At 39.3% G+C, this 24527-nt stretch overlaps 2 protein-coding genes across 2 annotated transcripts in view; one reads left to right on the forward strand and one right to left on the reverse strand.

Annotated features, from left to right (window-relative positions):
* adnp2b (ADNP homeobox 2b) overlaps positions 1-24527 on the reverse strand; it is a gene marked incomplete in the record, with an annotated part of 705870 nt that overhangs the window by 261200 nt on the left and 420143 nt on the right.
* Positions 478-23995, forward strand: zbtb10 (zinc finger and BTB domain containing 10). The gene is made up of 5 exons (XM_024294519.2): positions 478-1434; positions 9755-10763; positions 15725-15787; positions 19136-19311; positions 21088-23995. Exons 1-5 carry the CDS (start codon positions 763-765, stop codon positions 21376-21378), a joined length of 2211 nt encoding a protein of 736 aa, XP_024150287.1. The 5' UTR covers positions 478-762; the 3' UTR covers positions 21379-23995.

Genomic DNA, 24527 nt, shown 5'->3' on the forward strand with positions numbered 1-24527 from the left:
ATGCTTCAAAGCGCTATTGCTTTCAGCAATCAGACGCAATTTCTTCAAGGAATTGCAAATCTAGTTATTAATTGTTTTTGTATGATATTATATCACCTGTATTGTTATACTTTTAGCAGAAGTCATAAATACAAATATTTGTATACAGTATTTCTATCACTTTACTCAGCTAAATTGTCTCTTTAATATATTTGGCTCTTACATGCAGTACAGTTAAGTTTATATTATTTATTGCTGAACAAAATAAAGTTGCGGCGCATGAATTTCGGTAGATGTGTCATATGATTAAGATGTTAACAAAGCTTAACTCGAGGTCTGAAGTGGGGCACACATTTACAAGCTGACTAAACAAGAACAGCTCAAAAGATGAAAAGCATGCGGAAAATGGGTGCAGCGTTCAAACACAAAGGACCCCTTGCAGATCGACGGACTGCACCCCCATCTTCCTTTAACAGCCGCCCCCCTCCCTTCCCCGTCCAGCCCCCCCTTTCTCTAGTCGAGGTGCATTGTGGGGAGGAAAGTCGTTGCCATTCGACCTCTGCGGGGCCTGCGCGGACGCAGCGAGAACCCTGAAATTCATTATGCGTTTAAAGGCTTTATTTATTTCCGCATAACCTACATACTCTCACCGGTAGGGCCAAGCGGGGAAACTGTACGACGACGGTCCATCTCTGTCGGAAGATACATCGTTTATAACTATACTGTTTTTGTCGGAGAGGAGTCCCGTTGAGAAAGTGAAGATTCTAATATATATTCAGGAAAATGTCCGGTGAGAGAAACCGCAGGTCGTTGGCTTTCCGAGGAGGCGGATTAGCTGGGTTAACAGCTTCCAGTGGTGTCGGTGGGGGGAATTGTAATAACTGGGAGGCCCCGGCCTGTCAAGACCGACATTTTAACGGGAATAGGCTGGATCCAGAGGAGGACCGGGATTTGGGGGCCAGTGGACCGTCTCAGAAGAGAGCGGAGGGCGCTGGGTTTGTCAGCGATAGCATGGAACCCGAGGAAGAAGAGGACCCGGAAGGGAGCAGCTGGCCAGCCGGGGCCAGTGAGGACCGTGCCGACTCGGTCGACGAAGAGAACGGGTCCAGGGAAGGGAGTAGCTGGACACCGGGGGAAAGTCCCACCAACAACGGCGGCGTCCAGGGGCTCGGGAGCGTTGCGAAGGGAGACGAGACAGGTTCCAGGAAATCGGGGGTAGAGATGAAACCGCAGATGCTGCTTCAGAAACCTTCACTATTTCATGCTTCGTGGCTGCACGAATTCCCATGGCTTAAATTTTGCCAGGAGACGGGGCTTATGTCCTGTTCTTGGTGTCACAACATTGCCACTAAAAACAACGACGAGCTTGTCAAAGGCACTCGCAACTATAAACGGGCCTTGCTGCTGAGACATCACCTGTCTTCCGAGCACGGGAGAAATGACCCCACCAGACAGGTAACGTTAGCTCCGCTCGCTTTCGTTTGCAAACTATGTAACATGTCATACCTGTTTAACAACTACCATGTCACGCTCATCTTTTTTTAAAAGGTTACTTTTAATGTTTTTTTTTACTTTTAAATCTCAACTAAGGCGAAAATAGGCTTTTACCTAAGCTTCACAATCCCTTCTCATAGCTAATTAGTTAGCCTTAGCTAGCTAACCTAAGCTAACAGCTATCCTAGCTTGCTAGCCATCGGTGGCTTTGCGGGCTACCCGGAGGCAGATGGTCTGTTGCGGGACCACAATGGTACAGGAAGTCTCGAGCGAAGCTTGGCTTGTCCAGAACACCAAAATTTAGACTTTTACTAAGGCAGGTGATTTAAACTAATTTAACTAGTCAGTAACTACCAAATAAAAGTGCTCTCGATTAGTACTGCTCCTTTAAGACACCTGCTTCTCTGGAGGCTGATTGTCATGATGCGTCTAAAAAATATTGCTAACAGAGCCATATCGCGTATTTCTGCCGCAGCAGTCCCAATGGCCAGTGTTTTAGAGGTCAAATATTGGCTGGGGCTTGACCCTGACAGCCTTTGGGGAGCCGCACCCCTACCCAACCCCCCGCCTCAGTCGAAGCCCTACGGCCTCGCAGTCACTGGTGACCTCTGGCGCATTTCTTCCTCCAATACTTTGGAGCTAAATTAGAGGCATTGTGTTAGAATGACCCCCCAAAAATCCATACAGGGTGTCACTTGCAAGGCTGAGCAGGGGAGTAAATCATGTTGCTTGGAAGCTCACAACTTGAATGCCCAGAGGCAACCTATAAATGAATGAAATGTCTGTAATAAAGCACAGCACTACCTGTCAACCGTTTTGTTGGATTTGTTGTTTACATTTCAAGGCATATTTTTTTTAAATTAGTACTTTGCACAGCTTATAGTAGATGTCAGTATGTATTGATAGCACATACATCAATATATTTATCACGTACATTCCCACATTAATGACTGATCAATTTAAGAAAAATATCTAGAATTTGCTTTGTGTAAGGCAATTTTCTGTGCATTTCCTTATCTCCGCATTGAACTATACTATTCACTTAATTTTTCTTCATCTTCTTAGATGTTACTCTTGACAATGGCCTCAGCTGTCAGGAGAATGAAGTCGAGTTGTTTGAGTCTAATGTGTAAGCGAAGCGGATTTTACTACTACATTTAGTTCCTGCCTTTGTAACCGCGGCCACTAATCACAATTACTTAAAGTTATCCACTAACATGTACATCTCTTAATTGGCGAGGAGAGCGCCAGGAGTAGATTAGAGACTTAGGATGTCTTTTCTCTCACAATGAGAACCCCAGAACTGTTCTAAAAGTTTAGTGAATCAAATTCACAGATACATTTTGGAAAAAAAAAACATTTGGGTGCATTTCAGAAATTATTTTTTCCAGACTGAAAAAATCCACAATAATTTTAAAACAACCACTAATGCTACAAGGTGATTGGACATTGATGACAAACTATCACATGAGAATAAAACTTTTCTTTACCTTTACTCATTCTTAATGTTACAGAGGCCTGTATATGCTTTTTTGTTAAACCTGATCAAATTACTCTGCAAACCAAAGCAGCTATAGTAAATGTGGATACAAAAGGGAGGCATTGTCCTTAATGATGCTGTCTTGTGCTCCGTTTCTGTACTATTTTCTGGCCATGGAGACAACAAATAGATGTGGGATGTTCAAACTCATACATTGTGGTATCAAATAATTAGCTTAAATATTTTTATTAAGCTTAAATGTAAACACAAGTAAATTATTTTAATGATGTAGAAGCAAATACCTTTAATTGAAGGGGTCTGGCTTTATTAGCATTAAAAGTTTATTTTTAAAAACATACATTTTGTTCTTATTTTACATGGTTCCTTATCACATATAACATGAAAAATATGTGAGAATAGTTTTATTTTATAATTAAACATCAATATTTCAATTTTTTTTAATTTAATCATTCTCAAAATCCATGATTCTTTGTTCTATTAAGGTCAGAAATAAAGTTATAGCATTAAAAATATCCTTTAAAAGTACTAATAAAGGTTTTGTAATATATTACATTTGAATACATTTAATCTGAATTCCTGTAGTTGAAATTTAAATAATGTACCACTTCAAATGGGAGTTTCTGATCGATGGAGTCGGGGGCTCACTCACTGCAGCGTTTTGCCTTACAAATAGATGGGATGTTTACTGGGGTCCAACAGGTCAGGAGAATGGGTGGGGAGAAGCCAGAGGGAGAATTCTTCTGAGAGCGCTTCTTCTAACACCCCCAGCTCTTTAGCATTGTTGGGAGTCTAAGAGACGCTCAGAACGGCCCTCCCACACCTTGGGCAAAATGCACACTGCAATATTGTTCCACCATCAGGGGACAGATGGGTTGAGGAGACGGGTGGGCGCTGACGAAAGGATGCAGTGGATTTAGGGGGAAAACTGAAGAAGATAGCTTCAGGGCTGGGCTGGTCATGGGACTGGGTTTAGTTGTTGGGGTTGAAAGGAATGATGGAAAAGTGTGTGTGATAAAGGTAAACTCCAGTGGCCCATTATGTTGCAGTTAAACTGCAGTTGTATCACATGATGTTACAAGTGTGTCTGAATGTTTGTCATGCATCAGCTGGCCTTGGGGCGTGTGGTTTGTTTGGGTTTTTGGTCTACTTTGTATGAGTAGCCTTTTTTTAATCTAAGATGAAGTATATTTTGACTGTACTCGGGAGTGGAATGATAAATCAGAATATTTGAACATCTTGATTTGTTTAATACACCTGTAAATCATCAGCCATTGGCATATGATTTTGAAGCTTCCACGACTGACTCAGATCAAAGAATTGCTCTTCCTCAGCTTTCCCTTTTTGGCTCTTTATTTTTTTTTTCTACTCATTCCATTCCAGACACAAAGTTAAAAACTTGGCCACATCGCTCCAGGGGGAGGTTGAAATGGTCCCGGCGTTTTTCTCTTGGCACAGGCAGATTTTGCCTCCAGCATCTGCTGTGCAGGGTTGATCTGCTCATTCTCTAAGCTGTGAGCTCATACGTGGCACATCTGGAGAAGGGATGACAGACCAGTATAGAGCAATTTATCCAATGCCAGACTGACCTGGCATACCCAAATTGGTCCAAATGTACAGGATTTTCCAGCAATAAAAGGTGTGGGAAGCAGCGGCTTTAAGATTGCAATTAAAAATTTTACAAATTTCCAGTAGTAGACCAATAAAATTTTGCAATGTCCACTTGTATTTTAGATTTGCTTGCATTTCAAAAACAACATGAACTCAAATTCTTTCAGAATTTAGTACAAAGCCCTCAACGGGCTGCAGGTAGAATGGCGGTGTGGTTGTTTCTATTTCTAGGGCAACTATATAAAGAGGCTAGAAGGTTTTACTAGTGCCTATTGACCAAAGATGCTCAGAAACAGGCTAATAATTAAAGAATAAAGGAGAGTTTATGGTGTTTTTTGGTTTCATCTTTTTTTAACTGCAGGGTTTGAGAGATTTTTATTTCAAAATTCAAAATAACATTTGGAGCATGTCAAAAGGGAAATTATATTTGGATAGTCAGGTCTGCCATCACACAATCTAGATGACTCCTTTCTCATCCTTCCATTCCATCCAAATATTCCATCTTCCTGAAATGCATGATGATCATGTCCTTCCAGAGGTGTTGATGTGAAATATTTTACCCCCTCACCCTTATTTACCATTGCTCCTTTCTGTGTTTGCAAGTGGAAACTGCTGCACAAGAAGAGTGAGTGCCGAGCCGTATACAATGGTCCACATTGAGTGGGCAATAAGCCTCGGGGAGAACATGGGCTATTGTGGAGAGTAAAATGGGGTGACCCAACAACTACTTCTCCATAACACTTGTCTTTCTTTCCCTTTCTGCTCCACTTTTTCCTCCTCTGCTCTGTTTCTCAAGGTTTTTAGTTTAGTTCGTTTTCTTATAGTAGTTATCAAGCTGTGCTTCTGTCCATGGTCATCTTGTTTTTCCTCGTACTCCATTTTCTCTGTAGATCTCTACATTGTAGCTGTGTTATCCTTTAATATTTTCAGTCTTTCATCGTTGGTTTTTATTGCCATTTGCAAAGCCACATCCACCCCCCACTCAAGCTAACCCTCTTTCTGTTTCTCATTTGTTTCATCCTATCTCTCCGTCTTTCTCTCTGCCCCCCCCTCCCAGCTGGAGCGAAGGATGATAAGCGCCCCTATACCATCCTCTGTAACCAGGCTACCCTGGACAAGAGCTGTAGTGTGGAGGGAGCAGGGATGGTGGGTGGGGGCTGGTTGGGGACCACAGGGAAATGAATTTAATCTGAAGTACTTGAGCTGAAACCCCAGCTGTATGTGTATGTGAAGGCTGCCTAGTTTCTGTGTGTGTGTGTGTGTGCACACATTAGGCGTGTGTGGAGAAGAGATGATGGTGGGCGGGGGCAAAAATGCAGGGCTTGAGCAATGTGAATTATTCTGGATTAGCACATCTGCTCTGCAATTCAAAAATGAGCCAGAGATGTATTTTCTGCTTGTGAACATGCATTGTGGACAAATGCATGCATAAAATTATACTTCTTTTTAAATTGAAGGCCTTCAATTTTTTTTCTTTTTTGTTTTAAACTTTCATGTAGAAATAAATACACTGTGTATGTTATGATGCTAAACATACATGTTTGTTTGTTATCCTCCCGAGGAGCATATTAACCCTTGTGTTCTCTTATGGGGACCAGATGACCCCACCCTTATATTGATGTGCGAACAATGTTCCCTCTAAGCTGCGCACGTGCGCAATTGCGCACTGCTCCCACGCCCGTTGCGCACAGCAAATCTATTCTGCGCACAAAATAAAATTTATTCTAAACTTTAAATAAAATTATCATATAAGTAGGGCTGTAAAACGCATTAATCTGACATGTGCTTGATGCCGACAATTTTTTTGACGCATTAATCGCGGACTTTCTCATAGTGCCTTTCCATTCCGCGCGCGCGGGCGTCCCGCTCCTCTCTCACCGGCTGCTCTCACTAGATCACCGGCGGCGGCGGGTCTCCAACCACCGAGCTGCTAGCTAGAACCGGCCCGGCGCTAGGACCTGGAGAGCTTCTCCACTCTAACCCGGCTCCAGTTCGCGTTCAGTACCACGTCTTGTGGTACCGGCTCGCGTCCGGCGCCGCGTCCCGAGAGCTGCGGACCCCCGACGTTCCGAACAGCAAGCGCACCGGGGGACGTTTTAAATGTTCTGGAGGTTTAAGCGTGATCCAGCCCCAGCATAGCGGTCTGTCTGCCGGCATATTCATCACGTGAACTCCGCTGAGCTGCAGCCAGAGAACACGGCGGCAGTAGGCTAACAGAATGAGTGCAAAGTTATGGAATATGTACGCATTTTACTACGACCGTGTTGGACTGTCAAACTATCCACAGAGTATCCCGCTTTTCTCAGTCTTTAATGTTCTAAAAAACAAAAGTTCATTAAAAATGATAAATCTCTATTTCATTTATTGTTCAGCAGAAGCAGAGGAGGAAAAGATTTGGTCCTGACAAAAAATGAACATGAAAGTGTTATGGAAATGTTATTTTTGATGTTTTTTATTTTATTTTACTGAACGTTGATTGAAGTTTAGAATTTAAAATGCCCTTCACTTGCACTTGGGCTTTTGGTAGGCATTTTATGTTACAGCCTTTTATTGTTAAGAAAGTTTATCTCAATACATTGTTACAAAATAAAGTATTTCTGATGAAAACTATAAATTTTGTCATTCTTGTTTTCATAATTAATGTAGAAATGCTAAATTCCATGAAGCACACATTTTTTTCCTTAAAAAATTCCACATAATAATTTGCAATTAATCGCGCGTTAACTCTTGACAAAATGCTCTGTTAATGTGTTCTGTGTTGCATTGTTGCTCCAGTGTGATTGGATGAGTGTGGGGGTGGGCGGAGGAGCAGGAGAATATAAGAAGGGTTGTGGGAGCATGAAGGAATGTAATGAGGAACGAGCCAATGAGAGCACTTTATCGTTTGTGTTGTATTCGGCGTGGTTACGGCCGACAGTAACCGCTTACAAGTTTATTACAAGCTTCGCGGTTGGAAACGGTCGCCTCCGCCTCTTCATTGCGTCCTGACGGACGCTACAGTATGTTTGCTATTTTAACTACTATTTGTATCTTTCTTTTATTTATTATGGAAAGCACTTCAAGATTCTTTGTAGCAGGAAAAGTCCTAAACAATTAAAGTGGAGTTTGAATGTATTCCCAGACAGCAGGACCCGCTTCCTGAATGTTTCTCATTGTAATTGTTGCAAATCACTCACATTGAACACAATTTGATGGACATTTATTAGTTTCATTCTTTTAATAAGCTACATGACTTGTTAAGATAAGAGATTTCAGACAGTTGAAATATAGACGTGAATACAGAGTGAACCCTCATTGTTGCTCACTGCGGTCGAAGGAGCGCTCAGTGAGTTTCTGTGTTTGCTCAGATGCACAAAAAATTAGAGGGAACATTGTGTGCGATCCCTCTCTTGACAAATGTGGACAGGATTTAATGTCTGCTACAGGCACCAGTAAAGATAAAAAATCCTTGGAAAAAAAAGTTCAGCAAGCTGTCTTATGGGGTCTAGATGACCCCACTTTTAATGTAAACATGCTTAGAATAGCACAAGGGTTACATGGCTTTAGCTCATTTTCCTGCTTTATAGCCACGTAGCATCCTTGCTTGTACAGTGGTCAGCTCTCCTATATCCCTGCCGTTAATATATTGCTTTAGTCATTATCTGTATATGAAAACTGGACTGAGTGATCCCCAAATAGGAAGTACCCACTGGATCCGAGAAGCCAAAATCTAATAGGCTTCTATTGAGAAATCAACGACTATTACTCAATCACCTATATTTACAATTCTTACTCTACCACTAGTTTTTAACATGGTCCTGGTAATCCTATTTTTTCTCTTTTTCTGTAGTTCAAGTTATTTAAGTTATAAACTGACCAATCAGATGCCTCAAAAGTATATGGTGTCACATCAACTGTTTGAAGCATTTGACAGACTTTGTGCAGCCCGCTTTCAAGTGGTAGGGGTGTGGTCTTCCGACAAGCTCACTCCTGTTTGGGGATAGAATTGCCATAGAAATTATGACTCAAGCCAACTTGGGCCAATCACTCCTTACTGACATCTGGTTCCAACATGGCGATATCTGTATTGTGAAAAAATGGTGACTGAATTGACTTCATATTGCTAGAGCCAGAAACAAATCATTTTCTATAGGTTCCTTCCAGATCTCATATACAGTCAATGTTTTTATTTCAGATCTTTTTATACAGGAGTGTTTTGTTTTGTTTTTTTACAAGCAAATTAATTTTATATCCAAGAAGTGTAACAGAAATAGGTATTATTTGCATTAGTCTTCCAACTACTGTCCATCCTAACCAAGAAGAAGAAGCATTAGCAATCCATCTAAATGTTTAGTGAAAGAACACTTTGACTATGACTCTCTTAAGGTAGCCAAATACTTTGTCATCTAATTAGTGACACACATGAATGGATGAACGAGGTTCCCACTGTCCCTACCTCGTATCTAGCGATCCCCCACCCCCCACCCCACAAACTATATTTATGATTAAAAACTTTCGTAAAATAATGTGTTATCGGTAATGACCAAAAAGTTGTCCACGATCAGAAACAAATGAATGTTGACGCGTCGTTGCGCTTTTATGAGATACAGAACATTCATACCATTTCATTGGAACGTGTTTTGTAGGTATTACTTTTTATTGGAAACCTTTCATTCAATCAGAAATGAGTATTCACCCAAACCATAGTATAATTAGTGTTTATACTCATTCAAACTATATTTATGTTGACATTTAATTGGTGTATGTTCTTTATATTCCAGCTGTTTTATGAGATTTTGTAATTTGATTACATTATGTTTCAAAGCCTAAAAAAATGTATTTGGGCAATTTTTAAAATTTTAAAGGGGAATTAAAAAAAAAAATTATTTCCAGTTAAAAACTAAATAGCATCTACAATTGCTTTCTATCATTGGGAGTTGAGAGGTTAACGTCTCTTCAGTTGCCTTGTTTCAGTCCTATTTTACTAGAAACTTGTTGAACTGGTTTTACCTCTTAAACAGGGGCGCTGGTGTCATACACGAAGTATTGGAGGGGGAGGGGGCCGGTTTGTTGCAAATGCAAAATGTACAGAGGAGGAGAACCTTCTGTTAACTGACTACTTTTTATTTATGTATTTATTTTTTTCAAATTAATAATTCTGTATGTTTTTTTTCTTTTTATTTCTTCTAAAAGGAGACCGCGAGGCCATCAGACAACACCTGCCTCTCCACTAACTGCTCAGAAGACTATCGCAACAAGCCCAACGAAAACTCCTACTGCTACCAGCTTCTACAGGAGTTGGACAAGCAACGGAAAAGCGGCATTCTCTGTGATGTGAACATAGTTGTCTCAGGCCAGGTGTTCCGTGCACACAAGAACATCCTGGTAGCAGGTAGCGGCTACTTCAAAACCCTCTACTGTCTAACTAAGAGCGAGGCCCAGGATCAAGCCACTGTAACACACCTTGATGTTGCTGCTGTGCAAGGTTTCTCAGTTATCCTCGACTTTCTTTACTCCGGGAATTTGCTGCTCACAAGCCAAAATGCCATCGAAGTGATGTCTGTTGCTAGTTACCTCCAAATGACGGATGTCGTACAGTCATGTAGGGCTTTCATTAACGATGCTTTGAATATCAGCATTAAGCAGGAGGCGCCTGATACGGTGGTGGTGGATTACAACAAGAGGCAAACGGTGGCCAAAGAGAGACATAAAGGGCTGGACCGGAAACCGATCAACTTCTGGGCTACGAGCATCCTGTCAAAGCTATCCATCAAGGCCAGCAGCAATCAGGGAATGGAAGAGAATGAAGAAAATGGCACGGTGAAGGAAGAGACCAGTGACGTAGAGGTGGGGATGGCTAGTGGCGAGGGCTGTGCCCTGGTGACCCACGGAGCCTCTGGGAACTGGACCCACCACTACAACAACTGGTTTGATTCAGCAGAGACCAATGAAACTCGGGCTGCGAGTGGCCAGTCGCAGGTTTTCGTCTGGAACGAACCAGCCACAGCCGCTGCCGCAGCAATAAAGCGGGAGGCACCGGATGCTGCAGCTGGAAGTGGGCGAAGAAAAAAGCAGACCACTACACGGCGTTTTGTGTACAACTTCCCACCAGAGCCAGAAGAAGGATTTGATGAAGGGATGTTCATCCAGCCGTCAGCGTCTCTTCTCAGTGAGGACTTCTCGTCCCTCTCAGAAAACGCTGGTAAGACAAACATTTTAACTTTTACCGTTTGTGTTTGATAGTCTATCTGATAAATACATCTTACATTACTTGACTCATTCTTATTGGATGTGAAAATTAATTGTGCTGGGGTTTTTTTTCAGTCTTTGACAGTTGAGTTATCATTTGACTCTAAAATTTAACATGATCAATAAAAGACATGTTTTTCAACATCATACACTTGAAGGGCTGGGTCTCTTTGCTGGACATTTAGCTTAACATGCTTTGTATGTCAAAGTAGCCTCTAGCACATAAGCCTCTCATGCAAAAAGCTTAACAATGACTAGGGTCAAAGAAGGGTTAGTATCATTTTGATTACGGTACCCATTATCCTGTAGGAACACACTATGAACTTATTTATGGAATCTTTCATAGTTTCTCTCTAAAAAAAAAAAAAGGTTCCTTTTTTGCCATGTATAACTAGTGTATCTTTTCTGTTTAAAAAAGTAAATGAAATAATACTCTAATTATTGTTTGTATAGATGAAAAGTTTAATGCACTAAATGTTTTAGCTTTAAGTCTCTAATTTATATTAAAGATTTGACCAAAAAAGTCATTTTTAAAGGATACATTTAAAGAAGTTCCAACAATTTTGTCCAAATTACCAATGTTACATTAAAAAATCGTATGTACAGGAGTCACCTGATCTGAGGTTGTGTTTCCATATAAAAGGTTAAGGAAGTTTAAATTGATCCATCTGTTGTGATATTTATAAAGAAACAGTCAAATAAACTACATGGTGTGATCAAGAATATTCCTCTGTATTAGTATTACTCTGGCCCCCCAAAGCAGTTTGTGCAAAATACGCAGTTGCAGAAATCATTGACCACACTGCACAACCTTCACAGTCCTAGCTTAAGTATTAACTGCGGCTCAGTGTTTTTATTTTGAGCACCTCTAAACTGTGTTTGATTTGACTACAGTGTTTCCATTTTGTCAGGAAAGATTTATAGTTTTTTGCATCTGAACACTTGCTAATAATCAAATAGATCCAGAGACAAGTTTCCTAATCATTAATTAAGTTAGAACCATGACTGTTCTCACTTGTGGTTATTTGAAAGATATCCAAGCTTGGCCACAGTTAAATATTATATGTTAAATTTCGATTTTTACTTTACTTCATCCATTTGATTAACAGAATATTGCTCCATACAGTGAAGCGTTTTTCTTTAACAAAAAATGTAATCTGGAGGGATAAAACAGGGCTGAAGGGGCATTTATCATCCAACTGCCATCCAAAGTCAAGAAGCAAGCTGCCCCAAGCCCTGATCTTCACTAATTACCCCAAAGTTAAGAAAGGTTGACGCCTACTTGGAGAGATAAGAGCTGTGGGGCTGAAAGAGATGTGTTGCAACATTTCTGAAAGAACGTTCTGTATTAAGAGCATTCTGTAAAGACACAGTTTTCTTGAAAATCTTTTTTAAAAAGTTATAGTTTTTAAGAGGTTTAAACATTTTTTTAAACGCTGGTTAAAAAACGGAACTCTTTGACCTTTTTGGTGCTTTGGCATGTCCAGTCAGTTGTTTAATCTTCTTTTATTTCTTTTTCTGAGATAAAACTGTGCTGTCCTTTTTAGTGTTTCTCTGTTTACACTTTGATTCCTTCACTCTATCTGATAATCTACCCATTGCTCTATCCATCACACCCTATCTGCATTCATTGCTCTGCCCCTTCATAATCTCCACTCCTTCTGCTGGTTCCATTACCCATGGCACTCCATGCAACCATAATTATAACACATTTTATATGAAGTGGTTTGGATAAGGGGAGGGGGTAAGTGTAGCATGGAGGGTTGTGTAGAAATGGAGAACTACTTTTTGGCCTGCCAGAGAGAAGCTCTTTCCCGCATGTCCGATAATGAAGGAAGCAGTGGAAACAGTTTTTTTTTTCTTCACCAGGCCTCCCTAAATGCACTTGAATGCTCTTAGTGCCTCTAACTCCTCCTAAGGTTGTTTTAATGTGTGCACAAAGTGATTCAGTGTGTGGAAATAGCCCAGAGAGACACGCTCTTAAGAGTTTGTTTTCAAGTCTTACAAAATCTTTGTCTTCATCATTTTGTTTAGCTTAGTGTTGCTGTTATTTGGAACATTTTCTCCCAAAAAATATTTACAAAATGACAAGTTTGCTTTAAGTAAATTTGTGAGGATATTTGTGTATTCATTGGTACAAATTAGATTTTTTAGTTTTAAGTCTTCAGAGCAGGCAAGCCCATATTCACCTGATTCAACATCCACATTTCAGTCTGGAACACTTTCACTTTTCATTCATTTCCATTGTAAAGAACCTGTTTTACCGGGTTTACCCTGCTTTACTGCACAGTCATTCAAATTTACCAGAAAAAACAGACATGGCACTTGATTCTTGACAGTCAGGAAAAAGATCAAGAAAAATGTCCAAAAATAGACAAAAGTATGGGCACTTAGAAACATACTTTAAACACCACTTTCATTTTAAGAAAAAAGGCAACATAGGATCTCATGTGATGTGTTAACCTTTTCCAACCTTACAATTGTTTGCACTAAATATCTGCCATTTAGGTCAGACACAATAAGATTTTTTTTTTAATTTTATAGAAAATCTAGTCAACAGTGTCAATTGCCAGCACCTCATAAAACCTGTAAGTACAACATGTGCATTAAGACATGTTGGTTGAGTGTGTTACTGCAGTGTCTCCTGTTTTACTGTAGCTGAAACCCACCTAATGCAATTTTTCAACCCAATTGTCCCAAGCCTTTTATGGACAAAGTTACTGGAGAAGGCCTTCACTTTGTGACAGCATTACCCACAGGGTGCCTGGTCTGTCGAGCTGCGATCAGCCTCGTGTCGCAGAAAGGACTAATTTGTTGGGACTTGCTCTGCAGTTTTGCTTTACTGAAATATTGTTTCAAGTAAAAAAGAGGTTTGTTGATTGTTAGTGAATCCACAGACAAATTGATCCCAGAATTTCTTGATCATGCTTGTATGTGGAAAAATTACGTTTTTGGTTGAAATATAATTTACATTTTTTCTGTTTTATCCTTTAAAATTCACTTTGGCAGTCGGTGTCCCGATTTCTTTAACTCACTTTGAGCGAGTTAATGATCCTCTTCATCTGAACAAACTCTTTAAATGTAACAAATTTATATTCTTTTTAAAACCATGTTTATTCAAAAGTAAATAAGATGGAGACCCTTTAGCTCTTTTTTTAAGCTTTGTAAAATCCTGTAAGATAAAGTTAATTAAATTGCATTTAATTTTATTTAAATGATCACACCTTTACTCTTTGTTTTGATTGTTTCTTTTAATGTTTCATGTAAAGCACTTTGAATTGTCTCTGTACATGAAATGTGCTACACAAATAAACTTGCCTTGCCTAGATCTACCCGACTTTTTGGGTATCTCATAAAAAAATTTCAATAAAATCAAAATAATTTTTTCTGACATACAAAAAGTTAAAAAAGAGGGTTTCATTGTCATTTTAATAAAATAAAATAAGGGTGTATTCAGACTGGACACATTTGGTCCGCTTTAAGTGAACCAGAGTTTGTTTCCCCCAATAATCCAGACTGAATTTGCACAAGCGAACCCTGGGCCTGGACTAGGAACCGCTGTCTGACCAATCTTCCAGGTGGTCTCTGTTCGTTTCCAATTGGACTGAACTTCGATCCGCTTTGGGATTCTTCTGTCTGAATACGGTCCATGCTGGGAAGAACTGAACCAAAACGTCCTCTGTAGCCGTTCATTAGCGGATAAACGTTGAGCAGCAACAGCAGCTCATTAAAATGTGGTTGGATGAATGCAGGCTCATTAAAACAACTTTTAACATTGCTTCTCACACTTTTTCCCCCAACAATTTGTATTTAATAAACACTAATCACCGTACCTCGTAGCGTCTCCAGTAACCACCTTGCAGTATGCCTCTGTCGTACCAAAGCAGCAGTAAAAAGTGTTGAACCTGACTTTCATACAGATGTTCAAAATTAGTCGGTGAAATAAAAAGTTTGAAAAAGTGAACAATCCTGGCAAGAATTGACAAAACGCAGCACCTCCATCTTTCTCTTGTTGTTTTGACCTGCCCCCGTAACTGCTGGCCAATGACTGAAGAAATCTCCAGTCATATGGTTTTGTTTACAAACTTTGGTCTGGAAAATGATCGTCTGCCTGACTGCAGTCTGAATACAGACCAAACCCAAGGTTTGGGACGATCCGGAACAAATCATTCTCCCAGTCTGAATACATCCTAAATCAAAAAGTGAAAACATCTTGAAGATCTTGTTCCTATCATTACCTTCTGCCTTTCCTGAGCTGAACCCACCACCAATACTCCCTTCTATCACATTCCCAGATCCTCTCCTAACATTACAGTATTAATGCATGCAGAGCGTCTGAAATGCATTTTCATACGACCTATTCTCTGGAGTAAACACAAACACGCCTTTACACAAATGTCCAATCCTTGGGATTGTCAAAGCTGCTAGGGGCAGTCCCTATAGTACTTAATCCACTCTAAAGCACTGGTGCTGTTCTCACTATTCCAAATATTGACCCAGGGAGAGCAAGCACACACATACACACTCTCAACACAACCTGACACAGGGGTGTGTCTTTAATGGGCTGTAAGCCCTGGTGCTTTAGGACGAGTATATTCAAACACACACAGGTGCTTACAAAAGTTGAGTGTAAGATGAGCTGGTGCGAGGGCTCAGCGCCATCTCTCATTAACCTTTTCCCTGCTGTAAATCTAGTTAGCTTGTTGCTATGGTTTGTTGAGGACACTGCTTTGCATTAAGAAGGTCACCGTGTGTCTGTGTGTTTGCCTGCTCCGCTCATGGAAGCACCCATTGTTTTCCTGTGGGGGTGGTTAGTTTGTGTACAAAAGGTATTGTAAGGTGTGCTCCCCCCAGGCTCTCAACCACCTGTCATCTCTCTTTCTTCCTCCCCTTGTCCCCTCCCCCATTTCCCAGAACTGGCCAATAAGATCCAGTATAGCATCATCCAAGACTTCAAGCAAGAGTCCTGGGAAAATGGTAAGAAGCCACTCTAGTGTACACATGACTACAGTACAGTGTAGTTGAGTTAAGAGTCCTGTTTTCTTGTAGTTTGTATCTGTATAAGGACAGTTTATTTACCCAACCATCTTCAAAGTGTGTGTTCAAAGTTAGTGTTTTTTTTTTTAATTATAATTATCCTGTTTTTAGATAAAATTGTTTTCTAGGACAGTGTTTGCAGTAGCTCATTAGAAATTCACCTCTGTGTTGTGGGCGGGCCCTTGGCATGGAGCAACCCCACCCCCCTTTCCCTTCTCTGTTGTTAAGAGCTCATTGCCCAGAGCTTGTGGCCCACCCAGCATATTTTTTACGTCACATATATGCTCTTTTTCAAACAGCATTTTTACATTGGCTCCTGATTCACAGTTTAATAAAAGAAATGCAAGCAATTTGAAACAGAATTTTCTTTACATATGTCCTCCAACATCAGAAAAAGGCCACTAGAATATGTTAAAAACACAATTTTGATCAGAGAGGGTCCTTAATAAGCTAGCATATAATCAAGCAAGTAACCATGGTGTTTATCTACACCAGGAGAGTCCGGTAGCTTTTGTTTGAGTGGGTGAGAAATGTGAAAAACCTTAGTTTAGTTTTGCTCATCATACAATCAAGAATGACCTTCCAAACCTTCTGATCACAGAGGCAGAGCAGCTGATCATTTATTTTTCTACTCTATGGCCTTTTTTTTTGTTGTTTTTGCCCAGAAACTACAATTCTTGCATCATCTATGCTCTTCCGTTTGTTCCATAGTCTGGCTTCTCTCACTGCTGCAGGAACACTAGAGGGTTTGTGAACAAGTCAACTAAGAAGCACGTTTTGGGTTTGGTCCACAGCAGAGTTTGAGTTTTTTACCACCAAGCAAAACAGATTATGCACTCTAGTGCAAATTAAACAGTTTTTTGTAAAGCAGGACACACAAAATAACAAATAACCTTAAAGTTAATTTAACATAAGACAAAATCATAGTTTTAAATTATTCAGATTTTCTGAAATGTTTTCTGCATTCATTGTGAATACTGCGTTTAATCTGCTTCATTGATTATTGGGATTGCTATTTTACTTTTCTGGATTTTAAAACATTATCAAATCACATTTAGGCTATGCTATTGTTTGTTTGTTTAAAGGGCCCTCACCATGCTTTTAAGTCTTTCAGAGTAAGCTATATCCATATATATGATTACATATTACCTTTGGCACACTAAAGAACAAATTATTTATGAAATAAAAGTTATTTTCATGAGTTTTTCTTCCTACCCGGAAGTAGGACACCTTGATCTGTGAGACTCCACCTTTCGCTGCTTTGTGGGTGCCGCCCATTTCATTGTGTCATCCTGGAGCCGACTTGGCATTGTGTCTGCGTTTCTCCCACGAAAACAAACAACATCCGAACTTTTTGCAAAGATGGATGTCCATACTGTAAATCTGCCTTTAGTAGCCCCGGCCATCGCTGCAACCAGTGTAGCGATGGCCGGGGCTAGCGGCTGAATACCGCTAGCTACTTGGAGGAAGTGCGTGTTAGTCTGGGGGGAGTTCTGGCTGTCCAGACTATTCCTAAAATGGGTCTGTTTTCTCTATGTGACATCAGCTCGTGAGGACCCGCTGGTTTTTGTTGCTTGGGTGGGGCTGGTACTTAGAGGAATACTCAGATATGCGTGAATGGATCAAAATACCTCTTTGGGATTGTTTATAGTGAAGAATGAACAGTATAATACACTTAAAAGTATTTTTTTGCATGGTATAAGATCTATAGTTATTTTTCTTTGCTTTTTTTATGTTAATGTGATCTCCGTGAACTAAAGGTTAATATTTGCAAGCAAATCACAGAAATGTCGCTCACTCACGCCACCTTCAGTTCACAGAGAAGACATTTTTGACACGATAAAGTGAGTAGGTTGAGTCAGCAATTGATGGAGCTCAAACCTGGTAATGTGGCTCTACCCTTAAAAAAAGAAACAAAGAAAATGCATTTTAATTTGTTCACAATGTACGTATAATCAGCACACAACTCTAAACATGTATTATCCACATGCATCAACGTAGCTATGTTGGTTCAACTCCTCAATTTCCACCATGACCCTCCCTAATGGATGAGTAGTGTTGGGGAACAGCATCATTTCATATTTCCATATTTGTTCTTTAGACTTCATTGGTATTTCCTCCAGGATGACTAAAAATCTGAATATAGAGAAAAGCAAAACCTGTTTATTAAAATACCAAAGATCTGGATCTGCCGCAAACACAACATTTTCAGAGAGAAATTGGTAAAACACTTCATGACTTCTCCACAGTCTAAACATGCTTTAAATGTTGTTGGAGGGCATGGCGGCGTTAAAGCTGTGTAACCAGTCATTTAGTCAGGAAATAGCAAAGGGAACAAACAAGCAGCAAAAATGTTAGACTGCTATTTTGCATAGTAAACAAAGCCCTGATTTTGTTTTAATTTAGGCATTTAAAAACTTCATCCTCAAAATATTGTATAGAATAAACTAAAAGCCCTGATGCAGTTTGAAGTTTGTGCATAAAATTATTTTTAGGGTTGATCAACTGCAGTAATTTACAGAACACTCTATTTAAATATATTTATTACGTATCTGAATTTTTCACCTTTTTATAATTTAGCCATCAAAACAACGTGAGTCAGTGTTTCTGCGTCTGGTGTTTTCATGTTCTGAGCCCAACTGCTGATGTAGGGAATCTGAAATGAGCTGAAAGGGTGGAGCTGCAGCTAAAAATGGCAGCAGAGTTCAGGGAGGATTTAAGTCTCCTTCACTCAAAAAAGGATAAAAACACCAAACTTTCTCATCTCTTTAATAAAAAAAAGAGATTTTAACTTCTACAAACACCAGTTTATTGTTGATCTTTTTGTCTCTGCTTGTGACTAAAATAAAAATCCTTAACTGTTGTTGCATCCGCCCTCTGGGCTGTGTGTTTAAAACACACATGTGAACTGAACATGCAGGTGACCTGCTTCTTATCAGCCGTCCCTACCCCCCCAGTTCCCCCTCATAACAACCCACCTTGACGACGCATTTGTTGTTCTCCTTGGCTTAAACAAAGGGATGGGCTCCGTCATCCTGCTGGCTTTGTGTGGAAGATTAGCAGTCGGGCAGGAACGCGTTTAAAATCGATGCAGTTATTTGTGAGTTCAGCTGTCCTGTGGAAGATCTCATGTTTATATATTTATATGAGTCATTTTGCTGGTCAATAAAACATCTTTAAGGTTACTTTATGGTCTCTTTGTGGATCTTTAAAAGAGAAATGATCTGAGGATTATGATGAAAGTCGCTCCTCTGATCCTTTTCTCTGCGTCTTTGTTTCTTTTCCCAGGTGAGTCGTCGCATTTAACCCTCAATAAGCTAAAGTGCCCCCAGTGTAACTACATTGCCAAGCACCGGCGCACGCTCAAGAGACACCTGATCATCCACTCAGGAGTGCGTTCCTTCAGCTGTGACATCTGTGGGAAGCTGTTCACTCGCCGCGAGCACGTAAAGAGACATTCCTTGGTAAGTCCACACATATGTTTTTTTTAAAACTGTAAATTTGTGACTGCTGTGGAGTTTTTTTTCTATTGTAATTTTGATTAGGAAGTTTTTAGCCAAAATCTGTGCTGTTTTTTTAAAGACATTTTCTATAGACTAGCAGGAGGTCATTAGAAATTCTCCTCTGGGTTCTATGCGCAGAAGTAGCCCAACGTTGATATCCCAGCATGCCTTTTGTTTACACTCTCTCCTTAAAGCTTCTAACAACCCCAAGCTAACATTAGAGCAGCAAAAAACAGAGCGCAGTATCGTAGCTATGCAGCCGTACAGTTTTGATCCAGATGGCAGATCAGATGAGGAAAATGAAGACGATAATGGATCTATTTGTCTGCAAAGTGGAGAATGCCACAAGAACACGTTAAAAACACCATTTTCATTGGAGTGGGTCTTTAACCTGTAAGCCACTGAAAACAATACACAATATTAAGCAAAAAACATTGAAAATAATGCATTCTTGATTCCCACAAATGTTCAATATGTAGTAAACGATATTTTAAAATGAATTTTAGATAAATAAAAAGAAATCAAGTAAACAATTTAAAAATTCTCTTAGGAAATTATATAAACTTTGCCACTGAGAGACAGAAAAAAGCTGTTGTTTTCCAAATGAAATGAATGTAATGTAATCAAGGCTCCTGTTTTGTAGCTCAGCTTTTCACTGTCTGTTTCAGCAAACAGAATAATCCAGTGCAGGTTTTGCTGCTCGGTCTGAGTGGCCAGCAGAGAAACCAGAAGCAGATGAAGTAAATACTTGCTGGGGTTTGTTTTTGCTGCTGAGCTGTTGGCGCTCCGATTGTTTCTCTGTATGTTTACAGTAACGCCGTTTCTGCTAGAAGCTTTCTAGTTGTTAAATTGAACTTGAATACAAACAAAAATCACTATATTTGACTTTTTTGTTCACACATTGAAGGAAAAAATTTAATTTGGTGAAAAAGATTGATCTTTTTGCAATTTATGGAGCAAAAAGAGAGTTTACTCTTCAACTTCCACAAAGCTTGGCAAGGAACTGATGCACAAAACATGAGACGACTGCAAACAGCATAAACTAAAACAAAGGATAAACTTTGGACAACATTTGAGTACACAAGTTGTGCTTGGACACTTCCATCAGGTCGTCTTTGGTCAAACTACTGACAGTTTCTCCATTCTCTTCAATTACGGATCGACACTTTCTAGCTCAGACTATTTTTACATGGGTGGCTTTAATCCACAGGGTGGGTCACATCTGAATCGCGTCCAAAAAGCTATTCGGGCCACAAACACACACATTTGCACTCTAGTCTCCTCATCAGCGAAGGGAGGTGAGCAACTACCCGAGGAGCATGGTCAGACGCTGAATTAGAACTTCCAGGCGGGTGATTTTACTTTCAAATCTGGGAGGTTGAGATAAATGCCACAAGTGACACCATTTTCATGGGAGTGAATCTTCAGCTTCACTTCTGCTTTTTCAGATTTTTTGGGACACTTTTTATTCCATTCAGTATTCAAATGTGAAAACTGATTTTCCCGACTTTAATTCATAAAAGCTTTTAGATTTTAGTTCTTTAAATATTTGTGCTTTTCCAGAGGTTCAGAGGAAGATGATTTTCTGAGCTTGGCCTGTGACACAGCAGACCTGAGCTACCTCTGACCTAAATGACCCCATAGAAGGGAGCAGGGCTGGATTATGTATTTTTAGGAGGCTTAAATACCTGATGATTTCATATGATGAAAACAATGACTTCAACCTCCTCCTTTCAGGTTCACAAGAAAGACAAGAAATACAAGTGCATGGTCTGCAAGAAGATCTTCATGCTGGCCGCCAGCGTCGGCATCCGCCACGGCTCGCGGCGCTACGGCGTGTGTGCGGACTGCGCCGACTCTCACCAGGTCACTCAGGTGGGCCTGGAGGGCATGGAGTTTCCTCGCGACGAAGACTTCGACGGCGAGGAAGGGGAGGACATAGAGGGCGAGGAGCCCACAGAAAACGACCAATCAAACTGCGGCGAGGGCACCGCAGCCTCAGAGACTGAAGAGTTGAGACAAGCTTGAGAAACAAAAGGTTGATGTTTAATATAAATGTACACACACACACAAAAACTGGCTGGTAAACAATCAACTCCAAAGTGCTATCAAACCTCAAGGTTACTTAATAGTGCGAGTAAATGACCGAATATTTGTTGTTTTTTTGTTTTAACGCTTCGTTAGAGCGGCGATTTCAAGATGTACAGGTTTTATTCTTAAAACATGTCCAGCTCTGAGTCCAGTGCCCACAAGCAAGCGAGTCTAGTGACGATGAATCAGGTTTGGTGATGTATTTTTATTTTTTTGTTGTTTTTCGGGCATGGGTCGGGCTGGGTGATGTAATATTTGAGTTGAGGTAGGCCAATCATCGAAAAAGAACTGTTAATTATTTAATTTATGAAGAGAGGTTATTATGGTCTTATCAGATGCTATAATTTGTGTTTGTGTTTTGGAGCGGAGGCGTAGTAAACGCTGTTGCTTTCTGTCTGAGATGTGTTGCGTAGTGCTTGTAGAAGTACACAGAAGAAGAGCAGTTTTTGTCTCTGTAAATCCTGTTTAGACCTACTAAATAGATTCTGTTTTTGTTTTCTTTTTAATTTTATTTCCACGCACAAATCTTGGAACCAAATAATCTGTTTTGTGACTCTAATATATGACAGCCGTATTTATGATTAATTTAAGAGGGCTGTGATATGAAAACCAAACAGACCGCACACCAAGATTGAGCAGGAAATGCAAAACTACTGAGTAACGCTTAAAACCAGAAGAGCGGGGATGCTTGGGTCGGGATAAAAGGTTGATTTAAAAAAAAAAAAGAGAAAAAAAGAAGAGGGGAAATGTTATTGCTAGCTTTATACAAATCACAGCGTCACAGTAACACTTTATTATAAAACAAGAGCATTTGACTTTCACTTAAAGCTTGAATTTTGCCAAATGATGAAACGTTTGGTGCTGTAATGCTTGTTGCATAATACTGGACCTACAGGCTATATATGATGTTTATAATCATAAAGCTTAAACTGACTCGGTTATGCATATGTAATCAGCTTAATCTATAGAACACTGTTGTGCTTCGGCGACTATCAGGTATGCTTTGCCATTGTTTTTATTTAATGCACACTTACTAAAAACATACCATTTTTTTCAGCAGTTTTCGGGGACCTACGTTGACACAAACACCTGTATGTTTATATTTGGTACTGAGGTTTAAAGTCAATATATATATAAATATATATATATTTTGAATCACTTGAACGTTGGTTGTGAGGTGGGGGTCGCTTATGTGCAAAAATCATGACATTTTAAGTCTGAAAAAAAAACTCCATTTTCCATTTGTAAACCATTTAAAGATTTTTTTTTTTTTTTTAAATAGGTCTGCCAGGTAGAAAACACTTTGTTCCACAAAAAGTGAAGCTCTATGGCGCCTCATAGACATGCACTTACGTTTATGAAAGAAAGTTTTTTTTGTGTGTTTTTCCCCCCAAAGCGGGTAGGAATGGAACTATCAAAAATAAAAAAAATAAAAACTTGTCTTTCTTCCAAATGCTCAACTTTTTTTTAAATGTTTTTTGCTATTTAATATTATATATATATATAAATATATTTACTCCAAAATGCAATCAAGACTGTTAATTTCTATTTGTCCAACCAAATTGTCATTTTTAATTATTGTTCAAATATAATGTATGAGAAAAAGCCAGGTGAATTCTTGCTTAGTGTAGAAAATCCTTGCTTGTGTCTGTAACTGTTGAGATTTTTAAAATGTTTTTATGCTACAAAATTATTCACTTTACTTGTTTTTTTTTTTAATTTTATTGTCTTTTCCACTGATGTTTCCTTTCTCCTTTTGTTTCCTGAAGCACATATTTTCTAAAGAGACGCAGATTGTTTTGCGGGTTAAAACCTTGGAACAGCAGTATCTGTTCATATGCAGTGGAATATATACGAGTATGTACTGAAATGATACCTAAGATGTGTAACTTCCTTTTTACACTCAGTGGAAGAAGCTACGTTCTTGTTCACCCTCTGTTTATTTTGGTCACTTTTACCTTCAAGTCACTGTGGGTAGGGTTATAGTGCTGATAAATATGAGAATATATGAGATATATATACATATATATATATATATGAAGAATATATTATTTAACTAGTGGAACACATGGAGAGTCGGCTACCATCCACCTGATGCTGTGGCGGCTCACTTTAATCTTCCTCCGTTCACGCTGTGTTCATCTCACCTTCATCCTGTCATGTTTGTTCTTTTGATACCAACCTACTGATTTAACTGTAACGAATGAAACTCAAAAAACTGATGTATCATTTTAGATTTTATGCTGTATTTGTTATATGGAAAACCAGAAAAAACAAACAAACACTAGAGATGTAAAAGCAGAGGTTTTTTTTCCCCCAGCTGTATTTTTTTATGCTGTTGCTAAAAGGTTGTATTTTTCAATTTCACTCGAATTTTAACAGTGATGCAAAACTCGGGCAGCGCCTCAGTGCCCTCCGAACACAAAGCAAATTCAGGTTACTCTTTTTACGTTTTTATCAAAGGTGGAACTACATTCTCCTTTTTTCTGTCTGAATTGTACTACTGTTCCTCTCTATACTACATTTTACGAATAAAACTTTGATAATGCTTTCACCTTGTTGTTTTTATTTCCCCAGGTAGGATTTGATTGAAAAATTCTGCCATTTTAAATTATTTTCTTAGCTTGTTTGAGCATTTTCCAAGCTCAAAATAGGATTTAAAAAATGTCCTTGTAGTATAAAACATATTGAAGCCCTTTTTTAATTTGTTGTATACCAATATCATATTTTACACGGTCAATTCAAGGATTAAAAAAATGTGGATTCTTAAACTAAAAATTATGCAAGAAAGTGCTTTCTCTATTGGCATTTTACCATTTTTGATGTTTCGTAAAAATATGAAGTTTATCAGACTCTGCTGTAGTTTATTTTACACCCCTTGCGGTGACATAGTTCATACTGACACGCCTTGTGTTAAGAGATAAGAACCTGCAGACAAACTGCAGACAGAATTTAGCCTTCGAACGTTATGCCAGTTCAGCATCTACTTTTACCTTATTTCCATTTTTATGCTTCTAAGAGCATAAAAAAGTTTAAAAGACATAAATAATAAAAAACTGAAATAAATTATTATTTTTCTTTAATAA

Source organism: Oryzias melastigma, linkage group LG11 (assembly GCF_002922805.2).
Source record: "Oryzias melastigma strain HK-1 linkage group LG11, ASM292280v2, whole genome shotgun sequence".
NCBI lineage: Eukaryota > Metazoa > Chordata > Actinopteri > Beloniformes > Adrianichthyidae > Oryzias > Oryzias melastigma.

What these genes read in the sequence shown, in the direction of transcription:
- zbtb10 (XM_024294519.2), top strand. Translation starts at nt 763, where the DNA reads ATGTCCGGTGAGAGAAACCGCAGGTCGTTGGCTTTCCGAGGAGGCGGA. An exon ending in GTCCCTCTCAGAAAACGCTG is followed by an intron (nt 10,764 to 15,724) that starts GTAAGACAAACA and finishes CCCATTTCCCAG; the next exon opens with AACTGGCCAATAAGATCCAG. An exon ending in GCAAGAGTCCTGGGAAAATG is followed by an intron (nt 15,788 to 19,135) that starts GTAAGAAGCCAC and finishes TTCTTTTCCCAG; the next exon opens with GTGAGTCGTCGCATTTAACC.